This window comes from Sciurus carolinensis, chromosome 7 (assembly GCF_902686445.1).
Source record: "Sciurus carolinensis chromosome 7, mSciCar1.2, whole genome shotgun sequence".
Taxonomy (NCBI): domain Eukaryota; kingdom Metazoa; phylum Chordata; class Mammalia; order Rodentia; family Sciuridae; genus Sciurus; species Sciurus carolinensis.
This window is the reverse complement of record NC_062219.1, coordinates 108764621-108787105: the sequence shown is the minus strand read 5'-3', so window position 1 is coordinate 108787105 and position 22485 is coordinate 108764621. Positions and strand designations below refer to the sequence as shown.

Here is a 22485-nt window from a genome sequence, read left to right as displayed (position 1 = left end):
TGCATATTGCCTACTTTTTATATTATCATCCTTTGTGTATTAGTCACAGTTACCTTAAATTCCTTGACTGATAATTTAAGGAAATACTTTTTCCAAGTCTGGTTTTGATGCTTGCTTTGTCTCTTTTGCTTGTGTTTCTACTTTCCTTTTTAGCATTACTTTTAATTTTTTGAAAGCTAAATATGAAGTATTAGGTAATAGGAATTGAGGTTAAGTCTTTAGTGTGAAGTTTTATATTTATCTTATTATAAGTTGGACTTTGTTTAATGGTTGCTCTAGCAGAAGTTCTCAGAGTTAAAATTCTTCTAGTCTTTGTTCAAATTCCTCTTGTCCTTGTTTTTATCTCCTCTGTTGTCTTTGGGGTCCCTAAGAACTCTTCACATAGAATCCATCTTGCTGCTTTTTTAGCAGTAATCTATTGTTATTGAACTGGACTCCCATTGGTGTGGTGGTAAAATGTGGGGGAGGAGTAGTATCCTACAATTTTGTAATTAAATTTTAGTCTCCTATTAGGTTTGTTTCCTAGGACTGTGACTTTCTCAAGTCTTTTTTTGTCCCTATTTCCAGCAAGTGAGACAAAAAGGCAAGAGGGGACAGGAATCAGAAATGTAAAGCCCTGGTATTGCCTTTCCCTTGGAGAGTAGGCCTTTGTTATGGAGAACACCTAGTGAATTTTACACTGGTTAGTTTTCCTTTCTTTGCCCAGAACCATTAGGGTATCTTAGCTCTTCACTAATGATGTTCTTAGAGATTTCACCCTCATGCTTTTTGCACTCTAGCAATTCATTGAAATTACCTTCTAGTGTGTGTGTGTATTGAATTGAATGTCTTCAAAAAGATATGTCTAAATCCTAACCCCTGGTACCTGTAAATGTGATAATATTTGGAAATAGAGTTTTTACAGATGTAATTAAGAATTTCAAGATGAGATCATACTGGATGTAGGGTGGCTTATAAAGTTGCCTTTGTTAGAGTAAGGAGAGAGAGGTTTGAGATAAAGACACAGGGAAATGCCATGTGTAGAGGAAGGCACAGTTCAGAGTTTCACAAGCCGTAGAACGACAAAAGATTATTGGTAGTCACCAGAAGCTGGGAGAGGTGTGGAACAGTTCTTCAGAATCTCTGGAAAGAATCAGCTTTGCTGATACTATGATTTTCTATTTTAACTCCAGAACTATAATTGGAAGAGACTACATTTATGTTGTTTCAAATCACCTAGTTTGTGGTGGTTTCTTCCAGTAGCCCAAAGGAATTCCATCTAGTATTTCTACCAGTTTGTGGCTCCAGCAGTTTCTGCTTCACTTAGGTAGATCAGGGTCATGACTCCAGATTTGATTGGATCTTGATGTGTCAGTTTACCATCTCAATTTTCTGGTGGGTTCGAGAAAAAATCATTGATTTTTCAATTTGCTTAGCTCCTTTCTTATTGAAAGGGCAGGAGGGATGACTTTCAACTTTTTTACATGTCGGAGATAAAAATTTTAGTTGAATATCCTTGCCTCAGTGTTTGGTACTTTTATTCTGTGTTATTTTAGTGATTACTACATCCATTCTTATAATGTTAAGTAATAATTTTATTCTTCTATACCATGGAAGTAACTTCTAACACTCTTAAATTTCTGATTTTGTTACTGGTGTTATTATTTTAATCTTCTATATTTTAAATTTCCTTTATGCTATTGTTTTATTTATTTGTTATTTGTGTACCTACACAAATAAAAAAGTTACCACTTTTCCCTTCTTTCCTTTTTACATCTGACATTTTTCATGTTTATCGTTTTGCTTTCCTTTGCTCTTCTCAGAGAACTTTGGTTTCTTTTAATGTGGCAAACCCCCAGTTCTAATTTACCAGAAGTATCTTTATTTTTTCTTCATTTTAAAGGAAGTATTTTTGGTATGTAGAGTTTCTAATTTATGGTTATTTTTTTCCTGTGCATATAAGATACTAATATATGGCCTCTGGCCTCCATTGTTGCAGCTAAAAAGTTAACCTTAGTCTAAGTGTTGTTGTTGGTTTCTTAAAACATTTTTTTCTTCCTTTATTTGCAGTTTTACTATGTTGGGTTTGCAGATTTCTTTTTGTTTATTCCACTTGGAATTCTTGAAATTGTTTGAACTTCTTGAATCTGTGGCTTCAATTTTTTTTTTTTTTTTTTTAAATCTGTTGAATTCGTAGTCCCTAATTTTTCAAACGATTTACTCTTCATCTCTTTCTGGCATTCCACTTAAACATATTAGATAGTCTTGTATCTTCTGTGTTTTTTTATCTCTTGCCTTCATTTTGGTTAGTTTCTGTTTACCTAGTTTCCCTTTTTTTCTTTTCTTGGCATTGAAGATTGAACCCAGGGGTCCTTGACCAATGAGCTATATCCCCAGGCCTTTTATTTTTTATTTATTTATTTATTTTTGAGACAGAGTCTTGCTAAGGGATCTTGTTAAGTTGCTGGGCTGGTATTGAACTTGTGATCCTCCTTCTCCATCAGTTTAAAAAAATTTTTTTTTAAACAAATTATTGTGTTTAAAATTTGAGACAGGTCTTGCTCAGTCACCAAGGCTGCCCTTGAACTTGCCATCCTTCTGCTTCAGCCTCCTGAGTCATTGGGATTATAGGCATGTGCCACCGCACCTGGCAGCTGTGTTATATTTTTAAATTCATCCATTTAATTCCTGGTTTTCGTTATTGTTTTTCTCTGCTATAGATTATCTAGGTGGTTCTTTTTCGAGTTTGCTATCTGTCTATACGTTTCAACCAGGTGTCAGTTTTTCAAGCTGAACTTATATTTTATAACTGTGAAAATAGTAAATGTTACTGTTTAAAAATCTGTATGTGGTGAGTCTAGTATGTGGATTTCATTGGAGGGTTTCTGGTGTTTCTTCTATTTACTTATTTATGATGTTGTATCACTTTACGTGGTCTCTAGGTCTTGTAAATTTAACAATATTTCTTGACATAATTTTCAGTTTAGAACATTTTTCTTGGCGAGGATTATGGAGGATTATGGCTACTTTTGTCTTAGTCCACTTGGGTCCACATTTAATTCTTGGGGTTTCCTGAATCATCCAAATAACCTTAAGCTGGACTGCTATGCTTGGGTCCAGTTATTTTGTGTTTTTCTCAAACTGCATGTGGTTTCTTAGAAATACCACCCCTGATAGGTCTTAGACTTCACTTTTATACCGTAGAATGGCAGAGTTGCCTGAAGTGCAGCTTAAACTCTACATCGTGTCTTTAGGATTGCTAGATAACCTCCAGGATAAGAGTAGCCCAAGGATGATATTTAGGTCTCTGGGTTCCAGTTCTTATCTGGATTTTATCTGGTAATATTACTATATTTTTAGTTTTCAGATATTTTTAAAGTTGATTTTCACATTTCATCTTCCTTTTTAGTGTCCTTTCCAGGGTGAGTTAGTCCAGATTATTTAGTGTACTATTATTTCAAGTCGGTTGATAACTTTTCAAACCTTTTTAACACTTAATAGATCACAAAAGTGCTAATGTGGTACAGATTGCATCCTAATATAATCCTATATTCAAATATTATGTGTCTAAAATTATATATCCAAATATTGTATAATATATACTGTTAAATGTTATATAATATATATTATTTAATTATATATCCAGATATTAACATTTGGATATATAATTTATAAATAAATATTAAATAATATGTTAAATGTATTTGTTTAGTATATAAATATTAAGATATTGATTAGATGTAAATATATATTAAATAATTTTAATATATATCCAAATATTATATTATTATTCCCAAATATTATATATCCAAATATAATTATTATCTCCAAATCCTGGTTTTGAATTTGGGCATATTTTGGGTTAGGGACGCTCAAACTATATATAATTAATTTTGGTTGCTTTCTTTAGACTTTGTTTTTAACTAGCCAAGTAACTTAAATTTTTTCTTTTTTTTCCCCATTTTTTGTTATTGATGCATTATACTATACATTATGGTGTGATTTGCTGTTTTATATTTATACATGTGCGCAATATAACTATCATTTGATTTGATACTTGGATTTTTTTTGTCTTGTTAATGTGATAAAGATTTAGTGTACTATTTTTTTTTAATTAACTTTTTTTTGGTTACCATCACTAAAAGATCTGAACAATTATAACAATATAATTTTACTTTCTCTTTCAGTAATAATTTCAGTTGAAACAAAAAAATGGGCAGTTGACAATCCAAGGTTTTATACTTAAATAATTGGTTTGGTAGGAGAGTAAGTCAGTAGAGAGCCATTAGTGATAAATAAGTCTGTATATTCTTGTGGATTTTTTTTTATAAGCTTGTACTTTATTAGGTGATTTTTTTGGTTGCATACATTTTTTCTCTTTTTTTCCAGGTGTTTTATTTAGTCAACATTTATTTGTTTATCTTAAAACAATGAATACAAACTTTGTTTAATCAGTTAAACACAAAATTAAATAGTGGAAAAGTTATATTTAATTTTCCTAGGAGTTTTCCAGTTTTCAATGAAAGGATAAATTATATGAGTTTCCAAAATATGAAGATTTCTGATTCTTGAAATGATGGCCTGCATGCTAGTTGTATAGCACACTCTTGAATTAAAGTTTTGTTTAAACAGTGTGAACTTTTCAGTAATACAATTGCTACATACTGTCCGGTGAATATCAGTATTTTTAGTAACTTATTTTTACCCAATTAAGACTTATTTATTGTAGAAAAATGCTGAGGTAGGAGTTGCAATTTATAATACTGCCCATTACTTCTGACTCCGACAGTAGATTGGTGGTCCCCCAAACAGCCTTCATTCATGTCAGATAATTTGCTAGAAGGACTCACAGAGCTCAGTGAATCCTTTTGGTTAGGGTTTAGTAGAAAATCATCGAAGGTAAAAGAAGCATGCGGCAGAGTCTACAAAAGTTCCAAATGTGGAGCTACTAGTCATCCTCTGTGTGGAATCATGGAAGTCTTAATTCCTTTCTGCAAAGATATATATACCACACAGACTATTATTAACCAGGAAAGGTCACCTGAACCTTGATGTTCAGATTTTTTGTTGGTGAGATATAGTTGATTGCCTGTATGAATGATCTTTGGTTTTTAACCCCTCTGGAAGTAGAACTGATAATGAATTGTTCAAAGCTACCACCATAATCACATTGTTAGATTCTTTGATGTGGGCTCCAGGTAAAGTTTCCCAAGGAACCTCCAGGTAAACAAGACATTCTTCCTGGGGAATTCTTCCTTTGCCCTCTAAGGAAATGAGGGCAATGTCTGGGTCTTTATTTTGGGTAAGGTTAATTCTTTACTACACATAAAATGAAAGTTGATAATAACGGCATCTTGAATTTTTCAGGCGACATAACCTCTATTAACATTTGGCATTAGCTCTTTAGATATTTTCCTATGTATATTTCTGTTTGTTTTACAAAAGTATGTTGCTATTATACATGTTTTATAACCTTCTTAAACATTATAAGCCTAAATATAAGTTTAAAAGTCAGAAATAAAAGATTTTATTTGATTTATTGAAGTTCTTAGTTATAATACATGAAATTCTGTGTTGTAAACACTTTTGCCATAATATTGAACAAGTTACTTTAGTAGTTACTTTTTTTGTTAACAAAACCTTATCAAGATATCTGTATATAATAAATATATTAAAAAAACATTCAAATGACTTATAATGAAAAACTAATTTCATGACTCATTGATCTCTATTCTGCATTCTTCAAGGGGAAACCACTTTGAAATAAATAAATTTTTAAGTATTTTGGGTTTCATATTCCTAAGTAGTAAGTTTCTACTGCTAATTTTGATTTGATACTTTAATTTTTTTTATCTTGTTAACTTGATAAGATTTAGTTTATGTATTGTTTTAGTCAGATTTTTTTTTATCACTGTGACCAAAAGACCTGACAAAAACAATATAGAAGAGGAAAGTTTATTTTGGCTCATGGTTTCAGAGTTTCAGTCCATGATTGGCCAACTTAATAGCTCTGGGCCTGAGGTGAGGCAGAACATGGTGGTGGAAGGGTGTGACAAAGGCAAGCAGCTCAGGACATGGCAACCAGGAAGCAGAGAGAGAACTCTTACCAAGGACAAGATAAACCACAGAGTACACCCCCAATGATCTACTTCTTCTAGCCACGCCCTCCCTGCTACATTTATTGCCCCGTTAACCCATATTGGTAGATTAATCCATTGATTAAGTTAAGGCTCTCTATCATTTCCCCCAACGTATTCTTGCATTGTCTCACACATCAACTTTTGGGGGATACCTCATATCTAAACCTTAACACTTACAATCATATTTTTTTTCCCTGTATCCCATCACAGTTCCAATTTCTTACTGTATACCTTACCAAGAGATATACTTTATTTCTTCTCCACCAACTAATATTGTATTTGTGGACTTAGCAATTTTATGATGAAGATATTAATACCTCTACTCTTCCCTTTACCAACTTTCATCTTCCAGTCTTTTTAAAGGATCATTGTCCTTTTTAATATCAAGGATATTAACATTTACATTTTCTGCAACTACAAGTTAGTTCATTTGTTTTGTTATAAAATAATTTGATTATCAAAGTTAAAATAATTAGTTTCTACATCATTAGGGCCATGTAGATATACATTTACTCTGTAGCCAAGTAGTTCATGATGATTATGTTTTCAGCATTGTATAACTTTTTGCCTTTCTAGGAAATTTTAAACATCTTTAGTATTTATCTCCTATCTGTCTTGTCTCTTTCAGTTTGAAAGGTAATACCATTTCATAGTCTATCCTCCATTCCTTTTGACTTCCAGATTCTTAGTTCGTTCTGCCTCCTTTCAGATTAGGTGGATTTTTTTGTATATTTGTTATTCATTTGCTGTTTTAGCACTTATTTTGTTACTCTTTGGGATTGCCTCCACTATTTCTTGGGTTTTGTGTCTTACTGTTTCTTTCATATTTTTATTTTCCTGGATAATATCATGTAATTTTATATGTGGGAGTTAATTTTCTTTTTATTTGTGTGAAAATGTTATATCCTCTGCTTACCCGCTGGTTTGGCAGAATAGGGAATTCATTTTCCTTCAGAACTTCAATGATTTTTTTCTAGAATGGTGATGCTAATGACAGTTTTCTAATTTGATTCTCATTTGCAGATGAACTTTTTATTTCCTCTTAGAGTTTTCTAGTATGTTTTTATTCTTATTAATTTTTACCTAGAGGCAAATACTTGTTCATTGTACTGAATTCTCACAGTCCTTCTGTTTGAAGATTTGTTTCAGTTAGCTTGGGATTATTTTCTTGTTTATCTTATTAATTCTCCAGTTTCTTCTCTCCTTCTTGAACTCTTAATTGGATGGTGGATTGATCATCTGAGTTTTGACTTTTGTATTTTCTTTGTCTCTTTGTTTTACCTTTTTGGGAAAGTTTTCTTTGATTTGTCTCCTTAAGAAATTAGTTTGAAAGATAGTCTTTATATTTTTTATTTCTTTTTTTCATATCATTTGGTTACTTTATATACTTAAGTACATCACTTATAGATCAAATTTGAATTTTTAAAATATTGAAATAATCACTAAGTTGTGGAAAAGTTCAATGTAATAGGATAAGGAATTTTTTTTTTTCTGATATCTTTCACCTTTACTCTGTATTTCCTACAAACCAATACCTTCTCCCATATAATCACAACACAACCTTAAGATTTAAGGAATTAAAGCTGGCCCATGGTGGTGCGTACTTATAATTCCAGCTACTCAGGAAGCTGAGACAGGTAGATCACAAATTTAGGGTCAGCCTAGCAATATAGTGATACCCTGTCTCAAAAAAAAAAAAAAATATATATATATATATATATATATATATAAAGGTCTGGGGATGTATCTCAGTGGTAAAGTACTCCTGGGTTCAGTCCCCAGCACCATGAAAAAAATGTGGATTTATAATCTCTGTAGACTTATTTTATTGAGTGGGGTGTATTCTGTTAATTTCATTACTTTGATGCTCAAAGTGTTCTAATTTAGACAGGAGGCACCCTTTTGATATCACTTCTGTGTATGTATATGATAGCACTTTATTTCTTAGAAAATTTCCTTGCTTTTCTGGCACAACACAGTGTTCCAGGCTTATCATGTACTTTCCTGCCTACATCTGGAATGAACCATTTTACCCAGATTCCTTATTCCCTTTTTGTAGAAAATAATATTTATAAAATCTTCACATTAGGTTTGCTTATTGCCATTGGAATATCATTGATTTAGGGTCAGTTTAATGAACAGAAGTAGTATGTGTGTTCTTTGAATGAATATGTGTGTATATGTGTATGTATACCTATTTGCATATATATGTGTATAAACATACACATATATGCATATAGATATATCTGTTTATGTATTGAAACTATAGATTTATACTGATAACTTCTTACAATTCAATATCACAGGATTGAATCTGGCCTTTATACGTTTATAATTCTCTTCTCTGACTTAGAAAAGCTTAAAAAACATGACTTCATTGTCCTTAATGTATTTGCTTATTTAATAAGTTTCCCCGGATGTAACAAATACCCTCTTTATTTACTTGAGCTCTGACTCCTATTCTACGAGTTGGTTTTCAGTTTATCATGGTCTTTTATGACAAACTATTGTCTGCTTATATTTGAGAACAAATAATAAGTAAATAAAAAACTTATTAATTTTTTTTCAAGTACTGGCTGGGACTTAGAGTTTTGTTTTGGAATTAGCAGGTCATAAACTGCCTTGTACTATGAGTAACCTATAAATTTTTCAGTAGTCACTGTTCTGAGAAACCAGCAATAATCTATAGTACTTGTAGCTATATGAGTTTCCCAGACTGGTTTGTTTTCTATTTTGTAGTTGAGCTATTAGTTTTTTTGCCTCCAGAGAAAAATGCCTGACTTCTAACAGTTTATCTTATTGAGTTACTCTAGTTGATTATGGCTATTAGCTCTTCTATATAGAGATTAATTCTCCTATTGTCAGCCCTACATTATACATGAACACTTTTAATCGAGTTTCTGGTCTTTGGGGGTTCTACAGAGCAATTTGGTATCTTATAATTCCCTTAAGTTTTCTAGGCTTCAGTCTTCATCAGCTATACATCCATTTTCAGAAACTTGTTAAAATTTCTTCCTGGCTCCTTTATCATATTAAGATGTTTTCAACTGTAAACAGAAATTCTGTCTAAATTTTACTTAAAAGTAAAACAAATCTAAAGGTGTAACACCTTTATACACTACTAGATCTAAATTTAGTTATTTGGGTATGGCTAATCTGCAATTGAGCTAAACTTAGTAGTTAGATAAATTGAGCCATGATTTGCATCTTTGTTCACTTCCACCTTAATCATACCTGCTGGGTATTTTGTTTGTTGTTTGTTTTGTTTTTGTTTTAATTTTTGTTTTCTCAAATAGTGGTAGCAGTTTTAGGTCTGATATATTAATTTAAAGTTTTTAGTTAAGGAAGACATTCCTTCTGTTTTGGGAATGGGAGTTGTGATGGGAATTGATCCCAAGGCTTCACGTTTTAACACATCCTCTTAGTAGCTCTACCATTGAGGTATACCCAGTCCTGTTTTTGTTTTTAAGGTCAAACAAAACTTTCTTAGAAGGAAGGTCAGAATTCATTTATTCCATGTCTACTTGAAAACCACTCATTGTGGGTATGTATTTGTCTATGATTGAAATAACTATAAATGGATTATCTCTAGACCTTTGTCTTTTTGACAGTAGCATTAGATATCCTTGCCTTTACTTAATCAAAACCTGCATTTACACTAGGTTTTCCAGATGACATGATTGTACTTAAATTTGAGAAATGCTGGTTTAAGCTAGTTAAGATTTAACTTTCTGTGACTGAGAGAAACTTGACTTACAAAAGTACCATGTTTCAGAATATATAAACATAATTTAGTTTCTGTGAGAATAAAAGGAAAAGGACAGGCAATATAGGAATGATGGTTGATTTGACAAATAATGTGTGTTCATACTCCCTTTTCCCTAGTTCTTTGGTTGTACTTGTGTGTATTTTATTATTTTCTTATTATTTTTTGTAGGAGAAGAAATATTAATGGAGTATGGCTAATCTGCCATCTGGAATAGAAAATTCGTTATACCTTTTTTTAAAAAAAATGAACCCTATAAAATATTAGTTGTATGCATATATATCTGTTCTATAATCCAAAATTCCATTCTTAAAAAATGGAAAATAGATAATTTAGTAATCTTCATTTCATTTTTTTTTTTTCTATAATGGTGTTGATACAAATTTAGCAGCTTAGAACAATATGTGTTATCGTTTCTGCGGTTTTAGAGTATGGGCTTGGTTAGCCGGTCCTTTTATAAATCTACAGTGAAGGTACTGAGTAGGGCTGTCTTCTCATCTGGGCTCTACTGGGGAAGGATCTGCTTCTAAGCTCAAGTGATTGTTGACTTCATTGTCCATTGTTGGACTGAGGGCCTTAGCTGGAGGCCTCCCCTCATTACTTGTTTGTGGCCTTCTCCATAGGCTAGTTTACAAATGGTAGCAGCCTATGTTTTCAGAGCCAGAAGGGAGAGAGACTCCTAGCAAGATGGGCATTATAATCTTATGTAATCACGTATAGTTCATCATCTTTGTCATATTCTATTGGATAGAAGTCAGTCACACAGGTCACGCTCTCACTTAAGAACAGGGAATTACAAAATGATGTAATATGGGATTGGGGGTGATAATCATGGGACTGCTTCGGAGTCTGTCACAAAGGGTGAACATCTGACTGTAGGAAAATACATAATGGAATGAGTTACATGTTTTATTTCTCTTGAGGCTCCCACTTAAAAGTCGTACTTCGTTCTGTACTAAGATAATAAAATTTGCTGATATAACCAGATATTTAAATCATTAAGACAAGACATAATGATGTCTTTGTAGTGTTAACTATTGTCACTAATCAGATTTAAGTAGTTTTAAGCTTATTATATTGTTTATAGTATTTTATGAATTAGATTTAAGATTTTTTTTTCCCCTTTTTTAGTTGACTATATTGTGGAGTATGATTATGATGCTGTGCATGATGATGAATTAACTATTCGAGTTGGGGAAATCATCAGGAATGTGAAAAAACTACAGGAGGAAGGATGGCTAGAAGGAGAACTAAATGGGAGAAGAGGAATGTTTCCTGATAATTTTGTTAAAGTAAGTATTTTCAGTTAAATTTCAAGCTGTTGCTTCATAGAATTTTATTTCCAATGTTAAGAACTTAAATAATATCTAAAATGAAAATGTTTTAGATAAATTTTTACTGTAGAATTTAAGAAAATTGAGGTCTAGATACCTGTATATGGATTTTATTATTGTTTAATGTTCTGCTGGATAATAACACTGTGTATATCTGTGTGCTTATGTACTTATATGTTTATATGTTTGTATACCTGTCTACCTGTGTTAGTCAGCTTTCTGTCACTGTGACAAAATACCTGAGAAAATCAACTTAAAGGAGGAAAAATTTATTTTATCTCATAGTTTGAGAGGTTTCAGTACATGGTTGACTGTCTCCATTGCTTTTAGGCCTGTATTGAGGCAGAGCATCATGGTAGGGAGCATGTGGTGGAGCAAAGCCGCTTAGTTCATGGTGGCCAGGAAGCAGAGAGGAGGAAGAAGGGTTGGGGATAAACCATAACCTTACAGGAGCTTGTCTCCAGTAACCTGCTTTATTCAGCTAGTCCCCACCTCCTAAAGTTTCTACCACCTCCCAGTAACTTATTAAAAAACTGTGAATTTATCAATGTATTAATTTATTGATGAGGCTAGAGCTTTCTTGATTCATTCATGTCCCACATGCCCCATGTGTGAACACTGATGCATTGGGGAACCAAGCTTTGAGCACATGAGCTTTTGGGGAACATTTCAGATCCACATTATAAAACTATGTATCTTTTAAAAATAAATAATAGTTTGTATCTGGGTGGCACTTTGTAATTTATTAAGTAGCTTTGCTGTACATATATCATTTGAGTCTTGTGAAGTAGGACAGATAATAGCCTCATTTTAAATGTAGTGACAATGAGATTGAGAGGTTCAATGATTTATCTACTGTTAGATAACTAATGACATCCAGCATCTTAACAACAACAACAAAAATAATTAAGATTAAGGAGAAAGCTTTAAATTATAATTTATGACCCACTTTAAACTTTCTTAAATGCATGTGTTATTTTATAAATGTATTACTTGGAATGGACAGTAGAACTAGTCTTCCTATTATTATTTCAGACAGTTTTACTGAAGAACAGTGATAGTTAAGTATTATTGGGCTTAGAAGATGAATGGAAAGGTCAAACCATTTTTGTGACCTATTGTGAAAAATTTTAGATACTATAAATTTATTTTGTGATGAACATATCCAATTCAGTGCCCTTTTAATTTTAAGAGTATTTTACAGTAAGTATAGAACAAGAATCCATGAACTTAATGTATGGAATATTATTATTTTTATCATCCTTGCTTCAGTGTTACTTTGTAATAAAGAGAACATTACAGCTAAAATTGATTTCTTATTACTCTCTTCTTTAGAAATGCCTGTATTCTGAAATTGTTTTATATATCCTTCCAGTTTATGGTTTTATACTTATTTGCCTGGGCACAAACCAGTAATAGTTGATGTGATTTAGACATTTACATAATTATTGTTGGCATGCAGCTTTTCTTAATACTTGTGATTTTGACATGGATACATAATGTAGTTGTTTCTGCAGTGGGTTTTATATCACTAGTTAGCTCATAGGTGATTGGTAGAGCATGATAGGATTGGGAAAGTTGTGTTAATTTATTTTCTAAGTGAGGGAAACTGTGGTAAAGATTGTATAATTCAGATTTCATCAAGAAAAGGGAAGGTTTTTAGCTTTGTGCCTGGGGTTCATTTAGCTCTTAAGCATAATGCACCCATCCGCTTGTCCTTCTGTCTTATCTAAGTGATCATTGTACCTGGCATTTTCCTCAAAGTCTTGACACTCACCTCTACTCTGTCTCCATTGTCTAAGTCAATATTCGTAAGCTAACCTTCCCACTTAATAGTTCATATGCATTTTTATTAACTCCTGAAGAATCCTTCAGCTGTGACTATCTGGGCAGTCTAAATTATTGCCCATCTTCTGAGTTCCAGTTATTGTTACTTGTTTACATTTTTATTGCTGAGGTTCAAAGTTCTGTGATGTATCCTTCTTGCCCAAAGTCACACTGGTAAGGACTTAGTAGTAGTTAGTTTTATTATAGCCAGTTTTTTTTTTAATGAAGAATGTAGTATTTTGGCATGTGTTGGGTATTAGAGAAATATGATCATTTTGTAATACCCTTGTGCTTTTGCAGATCTAAGGACAAAGTGATACGAAATTCTTCAGTAGCACCAACATAATTGAAATATATTAAAATTACAAAATTTTAATTGCTTTTTCAGAAAAAGGCACATGATGTAAGGAACTTGCAAAGAATTAAGATGGAATGGAAATATGTGAAAAAAAGTCAAAACAATAATATAAGTACAAAAAGAATCAGGGTTTGAACTGCAGAATTGTTTGTAGATAACATTTGCAAAATGGAATCAGAGTTTCATTCATGATCTTCTACTGTTCCCACTCCTAGAAATTCTTCTTGAAAACAAGTTTTTATTATACAAGTTGAGGAACTGGATTCCAATCAGAATAGGTGAGATTATATTATGGTACCAAGATTAGTACCACTTGTGGCATAATAGAATGAGAGCGGTACCATAATAGAATGAGAGTATGATCTTTTCATGCAGATTTTTTTGTGGTATAAGTAACCCAAACTCTGGACTGCTTTTCATGTGTTAGCATAACCTCCTGGGGCTACTTTAATCTTATGGCAATTTTTTGTCAATTTGTACTTCTTCGGTCAAGTAGAGCAAGAGAGCACAAAGAATTAGATTCCAATTTTAAGTGCTTCCCAGTGGAAGTGGTACATATTACTTTTTATTTGTATTTTATTGTTCAGAGCAATAGTATAGTCTTTGGTCTTGTGATCTATCAAGAGAGGCAAGAAAATATGATCTTGTTATGTGTCCAAAATGACAGTAGAATTGGAAACACTAAGTGAGCACCAGTAATGTCTACTGCACCAGATACAGGCATTAACTGATACTCATGAAGTCTTTATCATTAGTGCTATATAATGAAGAGGATGCTATCTTTATTTTATTACCTACAAAGGTTAGAAGAGGGTAGTGATACGGGAACAAAAAGTGTTAATATAGAGAAAAAGTACCAATAATCTATTTTAAAAAGTAGACATTTCTTAAAAGAAGTCATAACAGATAACCAGAGGTATTTGAAAAAATGCCCAATATCACTAATTAGCACAGATATACAAATCAAAACCACAATAAGGCGTATTGCCTTACTTCCCTGAGAAGGGCTGTTATCAAAAATACCAAAGATAACAAGTGATGGCAAGGAAATTGGTGGGAATATAAATTTCTGTAGCCATTATGCCAAACAATATGGATATTACTCAAAAAGTTAAAAATAGAACTACTCTATGATCCAGGAATCCCACTACTAGGTATATATCTACAAGGAGTGAAGTCAGTATGTTGAAGAGACATCCACATTCCCATTTTTTTTCTTTTTTCTTGGTTCTGGGGATTGAACACAGGGGCACTTAACCACTGAGCCACATCCCCAGTCCTTTTTTATATTTTATTTAGAGACAGTGTCTAACTGAATTGCTGAGGGCCTCACTAAGTTGCTGAGACTGGCTTTGAACTTGAGATTCTCCTGCCTCAGCCTCCTGAGCTGCCAAGATTACAGGTGTGCACCACTGTGCCCAGTGCATTCCTATTTTCATTAGAGTATTTTTCACCATACCCAAGAAATGGGAACAACCAAATTGTCCATTAACTGACAGATGAAGAAAATGTGGTATCTATACACAATGGATTATTATTTAACCACAAAAAAAGAATGAAATCCTGTCATTTGTGAAAACATGGATAGAATTATAAATTATTATATAAAATGAAATAAACCAGGCACTGAAAGACAAGTAGCGTATGATCTCACTCATCCATACGCGACATCTAAACCTGTTGCTCTCAATATAAGTTGAGAGTATAATGGTAGTCAACAGAGGCTAGGGAGACTAGCAGGGAGTGGAGGAATGGCAAAAGAATCATCAGTGGTTTTAAGTTTCAGTTAGAAGCAGGAGATTTTGGTGTGCTATTATAGTAGACTATAGTTAATGTACATTTCAAAAAGCCACAAAGATTTTGAAAGTTTTTACCATTAAACTTGATGCATGTTTTAGGGGATCTGTTTAATCTGATTTAAACCTACAATGTGTACACACATCAAAACATTACATATTAATACATATTAATTTGTTAATATGTATAATTTTTGTGTTTTTGTGGATCAGCTAAAAATTTTTAAAGTTGGAAAACAGAATGGAGAGTGAATGCTGTTTTTATGTATAGAGGAATTGAGATTTAAACGGGAAAGTCATGGACAATTAACTATTATTTCCTTGTGATTTTACATTTAGTATAGCATGTTAGGTATGTTAATTGTTCTTTTTTTTTTAATGTTTTGAGTCTGGGTCTTGCTGAGTTGCTCAGGGCCTTGCTGAGTTCTGAGGCTAGCTTTGAACTTGTGATCTTCTTACCTTAACCTCTGGAATTAAAGGCATGCACATAGTTCTGTTGTTTTTGATTTCTACTAATGCTAGTTATTTACCAAGCCTTGTTGATATTTCTTTAGTACTTATAGATCTTTCTTTAAGGGATACAGATAGTATGGTTTAGATATTTAGACTCCAGAGTCTTGCAGATTAGTGTCTCTTTGGGCAAGTTATTTAGTATTTCTCAGATTTTTACCTTTACCCCATCTGTTGTAAAGAGGGATATTGATGGAATTTAATGCATAGTGTTATGAGTATTAAATGAGATGGTGCATTAAGTGTTTCGTAGTAGTATATAATGCCTGGCCCATAGTTAAGTCCTTATTAATTTTAGTAAACTGTGATCAGCATTTTACATAAATGAAATGAAGTAGAATTGAAGTTGAATAGTAAATATCAGTTAATCTGTAGGTTGAGATAAGTACTGTTTTGAAAACCTTGTATTAGGTGTTGTGTTGAAGGGGTTCTAAATATGTATATATGTTGGGGCAGTACATGTTACACAAGTTTCTCCTTAAATGGGAGACTTCAAGAACAGTGATTATCAGATTTGATTTTTACAAATCAGATTCATTGAGTTATAATTTATAGTCAGTAAAATAAGACCGTTTTAATTGTAGTGTTCTGTGAGTTTTGAGAAAGGTATGTGTATATACTTGCACAACTACCACATCAAAATATTAGATTATTCATTATTTGTGAAAGCCATGTTGTAGTTTTTGTCCTCATCCTCCTGTATACTGCCCCTACTCCCAAGTTCCACCAGCTCCAGGCATTTACTGATCTGTTGTTATTCAAGATTAGTTTTGCCTTAATTAAGCTTTTTTATGCAATCATATACCCGTAATGGCATTTAGTCATTGATGGATGGCATCATGTTGTCCCATGAGATTTTAATGATGCAGAAAAATTCCCGACCTTAGTACTTTTTACTGTATATTTTATATACACATAAATGGTTACCATTGTGTTACAGTTGTTAGAGTTGCCTATAGTAGTCATACAAACCTGTACACATAGAATAGTGGTTGATAACCTTGGATCTAAAAGGTGTATTTTCCTAGAGAAGAAACCTCTTTTGAAAAAAGTAAATGAGTTCCCTCAAAGTCCAGTATCCACTTTGTTTCTGTTGAAAGTTGTCGGGGAGGGACTCCTTATTTTTTCTGGGTGAGGAGCATCCACTGCTCCGCCTGGTTAGAGGGGCATGTGTGCCATATTAATGTTGCTCATGTGGCTTCTACTGGTTAGGATGGGTTGGAGGGTGGGAGAGTTTTTTTACCCATCTTGTGTGGAGGAAAGTCCTGACTCTCTACTTGGCCTTCTATGATACTACCTCATAGGGAATTTGGGGATATGGTGGTGGTTGTGGGTAATAAATGTTGGTGGATTCTGTTAACTGACGAGTTTCATATAAAAGAGTGCCTAGTTTGTTCACCTCAGGAGGTTGGGGAGAAACAGTACTTTAGAAGGTGCATTTGGTAAATTTACAATTATTGAAGCACAGAAAGTTACAGAGAAAGCAGAGAAATGTCAGTGAAGTAAGATATTAAAAGAGAAAGTTAACCAAGTCTTTTATTTGTTGTACTTAAAGAGTATTAGAGTATTGTGGATTTTTTTTTCTTTTTGGTGCCAGGGATTGAACTTGTGAGCCACAGCCCCTGCCCTTTTTTGTATTTTATTTACAGACAGGGTCTCACTGAGTTGCCTAGGGCCTTGCTAAATTGCTGAGGCTGGCTTTGAACTCGTGATTCTCCTGCCTTATCCTCCCCATTTGCTGGGATTACAGGCGTTGCCCCAGTGTGCTTGGCTTGGATGGGGGTTTAATCTGTGAATGGTGAAGCAACATTCTTGTGAGGTTTGTACCGATTCTGGAGGTATTGTGGCTTACTGTACCACCTGTTTTGTTGTATTGTTTTTATTTTGATCCTTTAAAAAATAAGTGGATACTATCACAGAAGATGTCTTAGATTTCAGTAAGTAAATTGCTGTTATATTTTTACATTTAAAATGAATTTTTTATTCTTTTTTGAAGACTTCCTGACCTTGAAAAATGTTTAAGACTTTTTGACACAATAAAGAAGAAGAAGGGAACAAAAATTATTCACACTTAAGTATTTCAGGAGAGAGAGAAAAATAATTTGGATTTTTTTCTTTCTTTTAAACTGTTTCTAGCTTTTTAAAAATTGGGACAAAAAGATATAAATTATTGATTCTGCATTTTTATTGTTTTAAAATTAGTTTGAAAACTTGTAATTAAAAATGTTTAGCTGCCATTTTTTTCTAGATCCATGTTAAATGCCAAAGTAGACATCAGACCTTTACAAGTATTTAAAATCTTTTAAGGAGTTACTTTTAAAGAAAAATTAAGCAGCACTGTGGGGAATAAGAAGATGTAAATGACTGCTTTAGAAGGGATTTGATTTTTTTTTTTTAATTATCACATTTTTCTAGAAGAATATTGATTTTATTTTCAAACCCGTTGGCATTTCACTGTTTCTATTAGAAGAAACATCATCCTAATTAAGAAAATGACACCTTGATTTTATATGACTATTTTTTTTGGTACCTGGGATTGACCCCAGAGGCACTCAACCACTTAGCCTCATCTTCACTCTTTTTATTTTATTTTATTTAAATTTTTATTTTGAGACAGGGCCTCCCTACGTTGCTGAGGCTGGCTTTGAACTTGCCATCCTCCTGCCTCAGTCTCCCAAATTGTTGGGATTATAGGCATGTGCCACTGTGTCCGCGATATATGACTTTTATATTTTAAAAAATTCTTTATGAAAATGGTTCTTTTGACTGTATTTTTTTTTTTTTTTTTTTGTACTGGGGATTGAACTCAGGGTCACTTTACCAATGAACCACATTCCCAGCCCTATTTTTTATTTTATTTAGAGATAGGTTCTCACTGAGTTGCTTAGCACCTCAGCATTGTTGAGGTAGCTTTGAACTTGCAAACCTCCTGTCTCAGCCTCCTGAGCCTCTGGGTTTATAGGTGTGCACCACTGCACTTTGACCTTGATGATATTTTTAAGCATTAAGAAATTAGTGACTTTAACAGAACAATTCAGGAAACTAGCTTCATAGCAGTTTAATTGGAGAACATTTGGCATTTTACTTATTGAGAGATTAAAAAGTAAAAATTCTGCAGGTATCGGAATATAAAATGGAAGATAATGTCATAAATTTACTAACTGGGAATTATAAAAAGCAGGTATGAGTTAGCTTGACTAAAGTAATCATTTCATTATGCATATGTATATAAAAACATGTTGTATACCTTAAGTATATACAATTTCTATTTAAAAATGCTTGATTACCACTCATGCAGAACATGTTACTTGAGTAAGAAATAAACCTTTATTAAAAAAGGCAAAAACCAAAATTGAAAAATGGATTGCCTAAGTTGTATATAGTTATTTATGATGCATCATAGTTAAAGCATTACCTTTTAGTCACTGACTAAAATTAATTTGTTCCATGACTTGATTTATTTTAGGTAATATTCTGAATCCAATATTGATTGTGTTCAGCAAATTAGAGAAATAATTTATATAGGTAATGCCTGAAAAAAACGTATAAAGATTTAGATGTGGTAAAGTGTGTACATATAACAGGATGTATCTCTTTCCAAATGTACTATATAATTTGACTTAACAGCATTGTTTTGTGTGGGTATACTAAGTCTTTTATTTAAAAAAAAAAAAAAAAAATCACACAGCTTTCCGCGCTACCTAGGGAGGAGTCCATACAATGTTGTTCTTGATTCCTGTGGTAACTTCAAGGGAAACTCACAATGTCCAGAGCCATTGATGTCCTGCAAATGAAGGAAGAGGTGTCCTCAAGTTCCTTGCAGCAGGAACCCATTTAGGTGGCACTGTCCTGATTTCCAGATGGAACAATATATCTACAAAAGGAAAAGTGATGGCATGTACATCATAAATCTGAAGAGGACCTGGGAGAAGCTTCTGCTGGAAGCTCGTGCCATTGTTGCCATTGAAAACCCTGCTGATGTCAGTGTCATATCCTGTAGGAATACTGGCCAGCAGGCCGTGCCAAAGTTTGCTGCTGCCACTGAAGCCACTCCTTTTGCTGACTGCTTCACTCCTGGAACCTTCACTAACCAGGCAACCTTCCAGGAACCACGTCTTCTGGTGGTTACTAATTGCAGAGCTGACCACCAGCCTCTTCCAGAAGCATCTTATGTCAATCTACCTACCATTGCTCTGTGTAACACAGACTCTCCTTTTTGCTATGTGGACATTGCCATTCTATGCAACAATAAGGGATCTCATTCTGTGGGTCTGGTGTGTTGAATGCTGGCCCGAGAAGTTCTGTGCATGCGTGGCACCATTTCCTGTGAACACCCATGGGAGGTCATGCCTGATCTCTGCTTCTACAGAGATCCTGAAGATATTGAAAAGGAAGAGCAGGCTGCTTTTGAAAAAACTGTGACTACGGAGGAATTTTAGGAATGGACTGCTCCAGCTCCTGAGTTCACTGCTACTCAACCTGAGGTTGCAGACGGGTCTGAAGGTGTGCAGATGCCCTCTGTGCCTATCCAGCAGTTCCCTACTGAAGACTGGAGTGCCCAGCCGACCACTGAAGATTGGTCTGCAGCTCTCACTGCTCAGGCAACAGAGTGGGTAGGAACAACCACCGAGTGGTCTCGAGTAGTTCTACAGATACTTATTAAGCAAAATGGAAATAAGGCTATGGAAAATAAATACCAGTTTCTTGAAAAAAAAAATCACAATTAAAGCATGTTGACCAAAATTCAAGCAAGCATAAAATTATCATGAAAAGTACATTGCCTCTTCATGACCCTCTCCTAGCCTCCTTTCTCATTAGAAATTTGGTAGATTGCTGGGCATGGTGGTGCACTGTAATCCCAGTGACCTTAGCATTTGAGGCAGGAGGATTGCAAGTTCAAGGACAACCTAAGCAACTGAATAAGACCCTGTCTCAGAATTAAAAAACAAAAAATGGACTGGGTATACCTCTGTGGTAGAGTACACTTCCGTTCATTTCCCCAGTACCACAAAAAAAGTAAAATGAAATTTGGTAGATGGCTTAAAATACTCTTCTACAGGAAATCTTTTAAATTAAACTATTTGTGTCCTTCTTCTTGTTTACATACTGTTTTTCACACCATAAATAGAAATTCAACACATTTATGTATATAAGTCATGATAATGTTTGACTGGGATTTAATCCAGAAAATTAAATTCAAACTTTTCCTTTTAAGGAGTTAGTAAATTTTGTTTATGCTCAGTTATTTTAAATTGGTTACTATTGTAGAATAATTTAAACTAGATACTATCAGGAAAGCTTGAGCGTTAGAAGCTGGGCTTCTGAGATATCTTCTGCTCCTGTTTTTTTGGACCAGCACTAATGCCCACTGTCACTGTTACCCTGTAACCTCAAGGAGAATAGCAGCTTTAAAAGAGGATCTCTTACAGGCCTGAAATCTTTTCAGTCAGAAGAAATTGTAAACACATTAGCCCTTATTCCCTGCAGTTCTTATTAAAACCTCTTTATTCTTTATCCTGAAGTTGTGAATAACATTTTTTAAAATTAACTAGTACGAAATTAACAGTGTAAAATGATGGGTTTTTTTCAAACCATTTCAATCATTGAAGTATGTCGGAAAGAATATGGGTGGGAGACAAGTTCTTTACGTGTTTTTCCCTCTATATTTCACTTGGCTCTCATTAACATTCTTGAGATAGAAAAAGCAAAGGAGTAGGATGCCATTGACAATGAATTTATATAACTTTCTCCTCCCTCTTTCCCTATTTTGCCTTTTCCAAGTGGAGGAGGGGCAGTTTAAATAGGGAATTCCTTTGTCCAAAGTGTAGAGCAACAATTATGTAGTGAAAAGCATATTTGGAGAGAGTACTTTTAAAATAGCCCTTCCATATTATATTTGCCATTATTGTTTTCCTTGATAATTTATATGCAGGGAATCAACATATATTATATAAGGAAATACATACTATAAAGGAAAATTTTTCTGTTCATCTCACTTTGGACTTAAAGGCTTTTTTGGGGGATGTGTGCATGTGACTATCCTGTTTAATCATAAAAGAGAAATCATCTTTTGGATCATGGCAAAACAACAACAAATAGTGATAATAACTTTAGGGATGGGGCAGGCAATTTTGTTAAGCTAGAATCCTAAATCAATCATTTCTAGACTAACTCTTAAAAATGTGTGCCTAAAGTTAATTCAGTCAAATCAAAACAGTAAGCATGCACCAAATAAACATTTAATTCTACAAAATTTTCTCGGTCTCTGTTATCACTTTTTCATATCTTCTAATTATGCTTCTGTAAAGTAGGAGGAACTAGTTCATATAGCACTTCTGGAAATCCAGACTATTAAGTTAAAAGTAAGTATATTTTTAGAATTTTATTAGCTTAAGAAGAGCTATTATTCTTTTTAGAAATTTGGTGGTTAAATTAACCTCTTTCATTTGTGAAATAAAAAGTTCTTGTCTTTTCATTTAGTTTTTATTATTTTTGGACTCTGATTCTGTGAAATACAAGTTAATTGTTTTCAACTCATGGTAATGTATTAGTCATGATCAGATAACAAATTATTATGCATATAATGTGAATTTTTTTATTATCTTTTTAGTTATCTGTTTTTGGTTAGTGCAATCAAAGTTAAATATCTTTGATTACCTTAATAGATGAAGAATAGCTGTATTCTACCTCTCAACTCAATTTGCTTATACTTTTCATTCTCCTCAGTATGCTACTTCCTACCAGTCAGTGTAGTAGAGTTGGAGATTATTCATAT

At 33.3% G+C, this 22485-nt stretch overlaps 1 protein-coding gene across 2 annotated transcripts in view; it reads left to right on the top strand.

Annotated features, from left to right (window-relative positions):
* Positions 1-22485, top strand: part of Cd2ap (CD2 associated protein) — a 131321-nt gene that overhangs the window by 19097 nt on the left and 89739 nt on the right. For both annotated transcript variants that reach the window (XM_047557971.1, XM_047557970.1), the window contains exon 2: positions 11017-11177. In XM_047557971.1, the coding sequence (XP_047413927.1) occupies positions 11017-11177 (161 nt within the window). The remainder of the gene's footprint in view (positions 1-11016; positions 11178-22485) is intronic.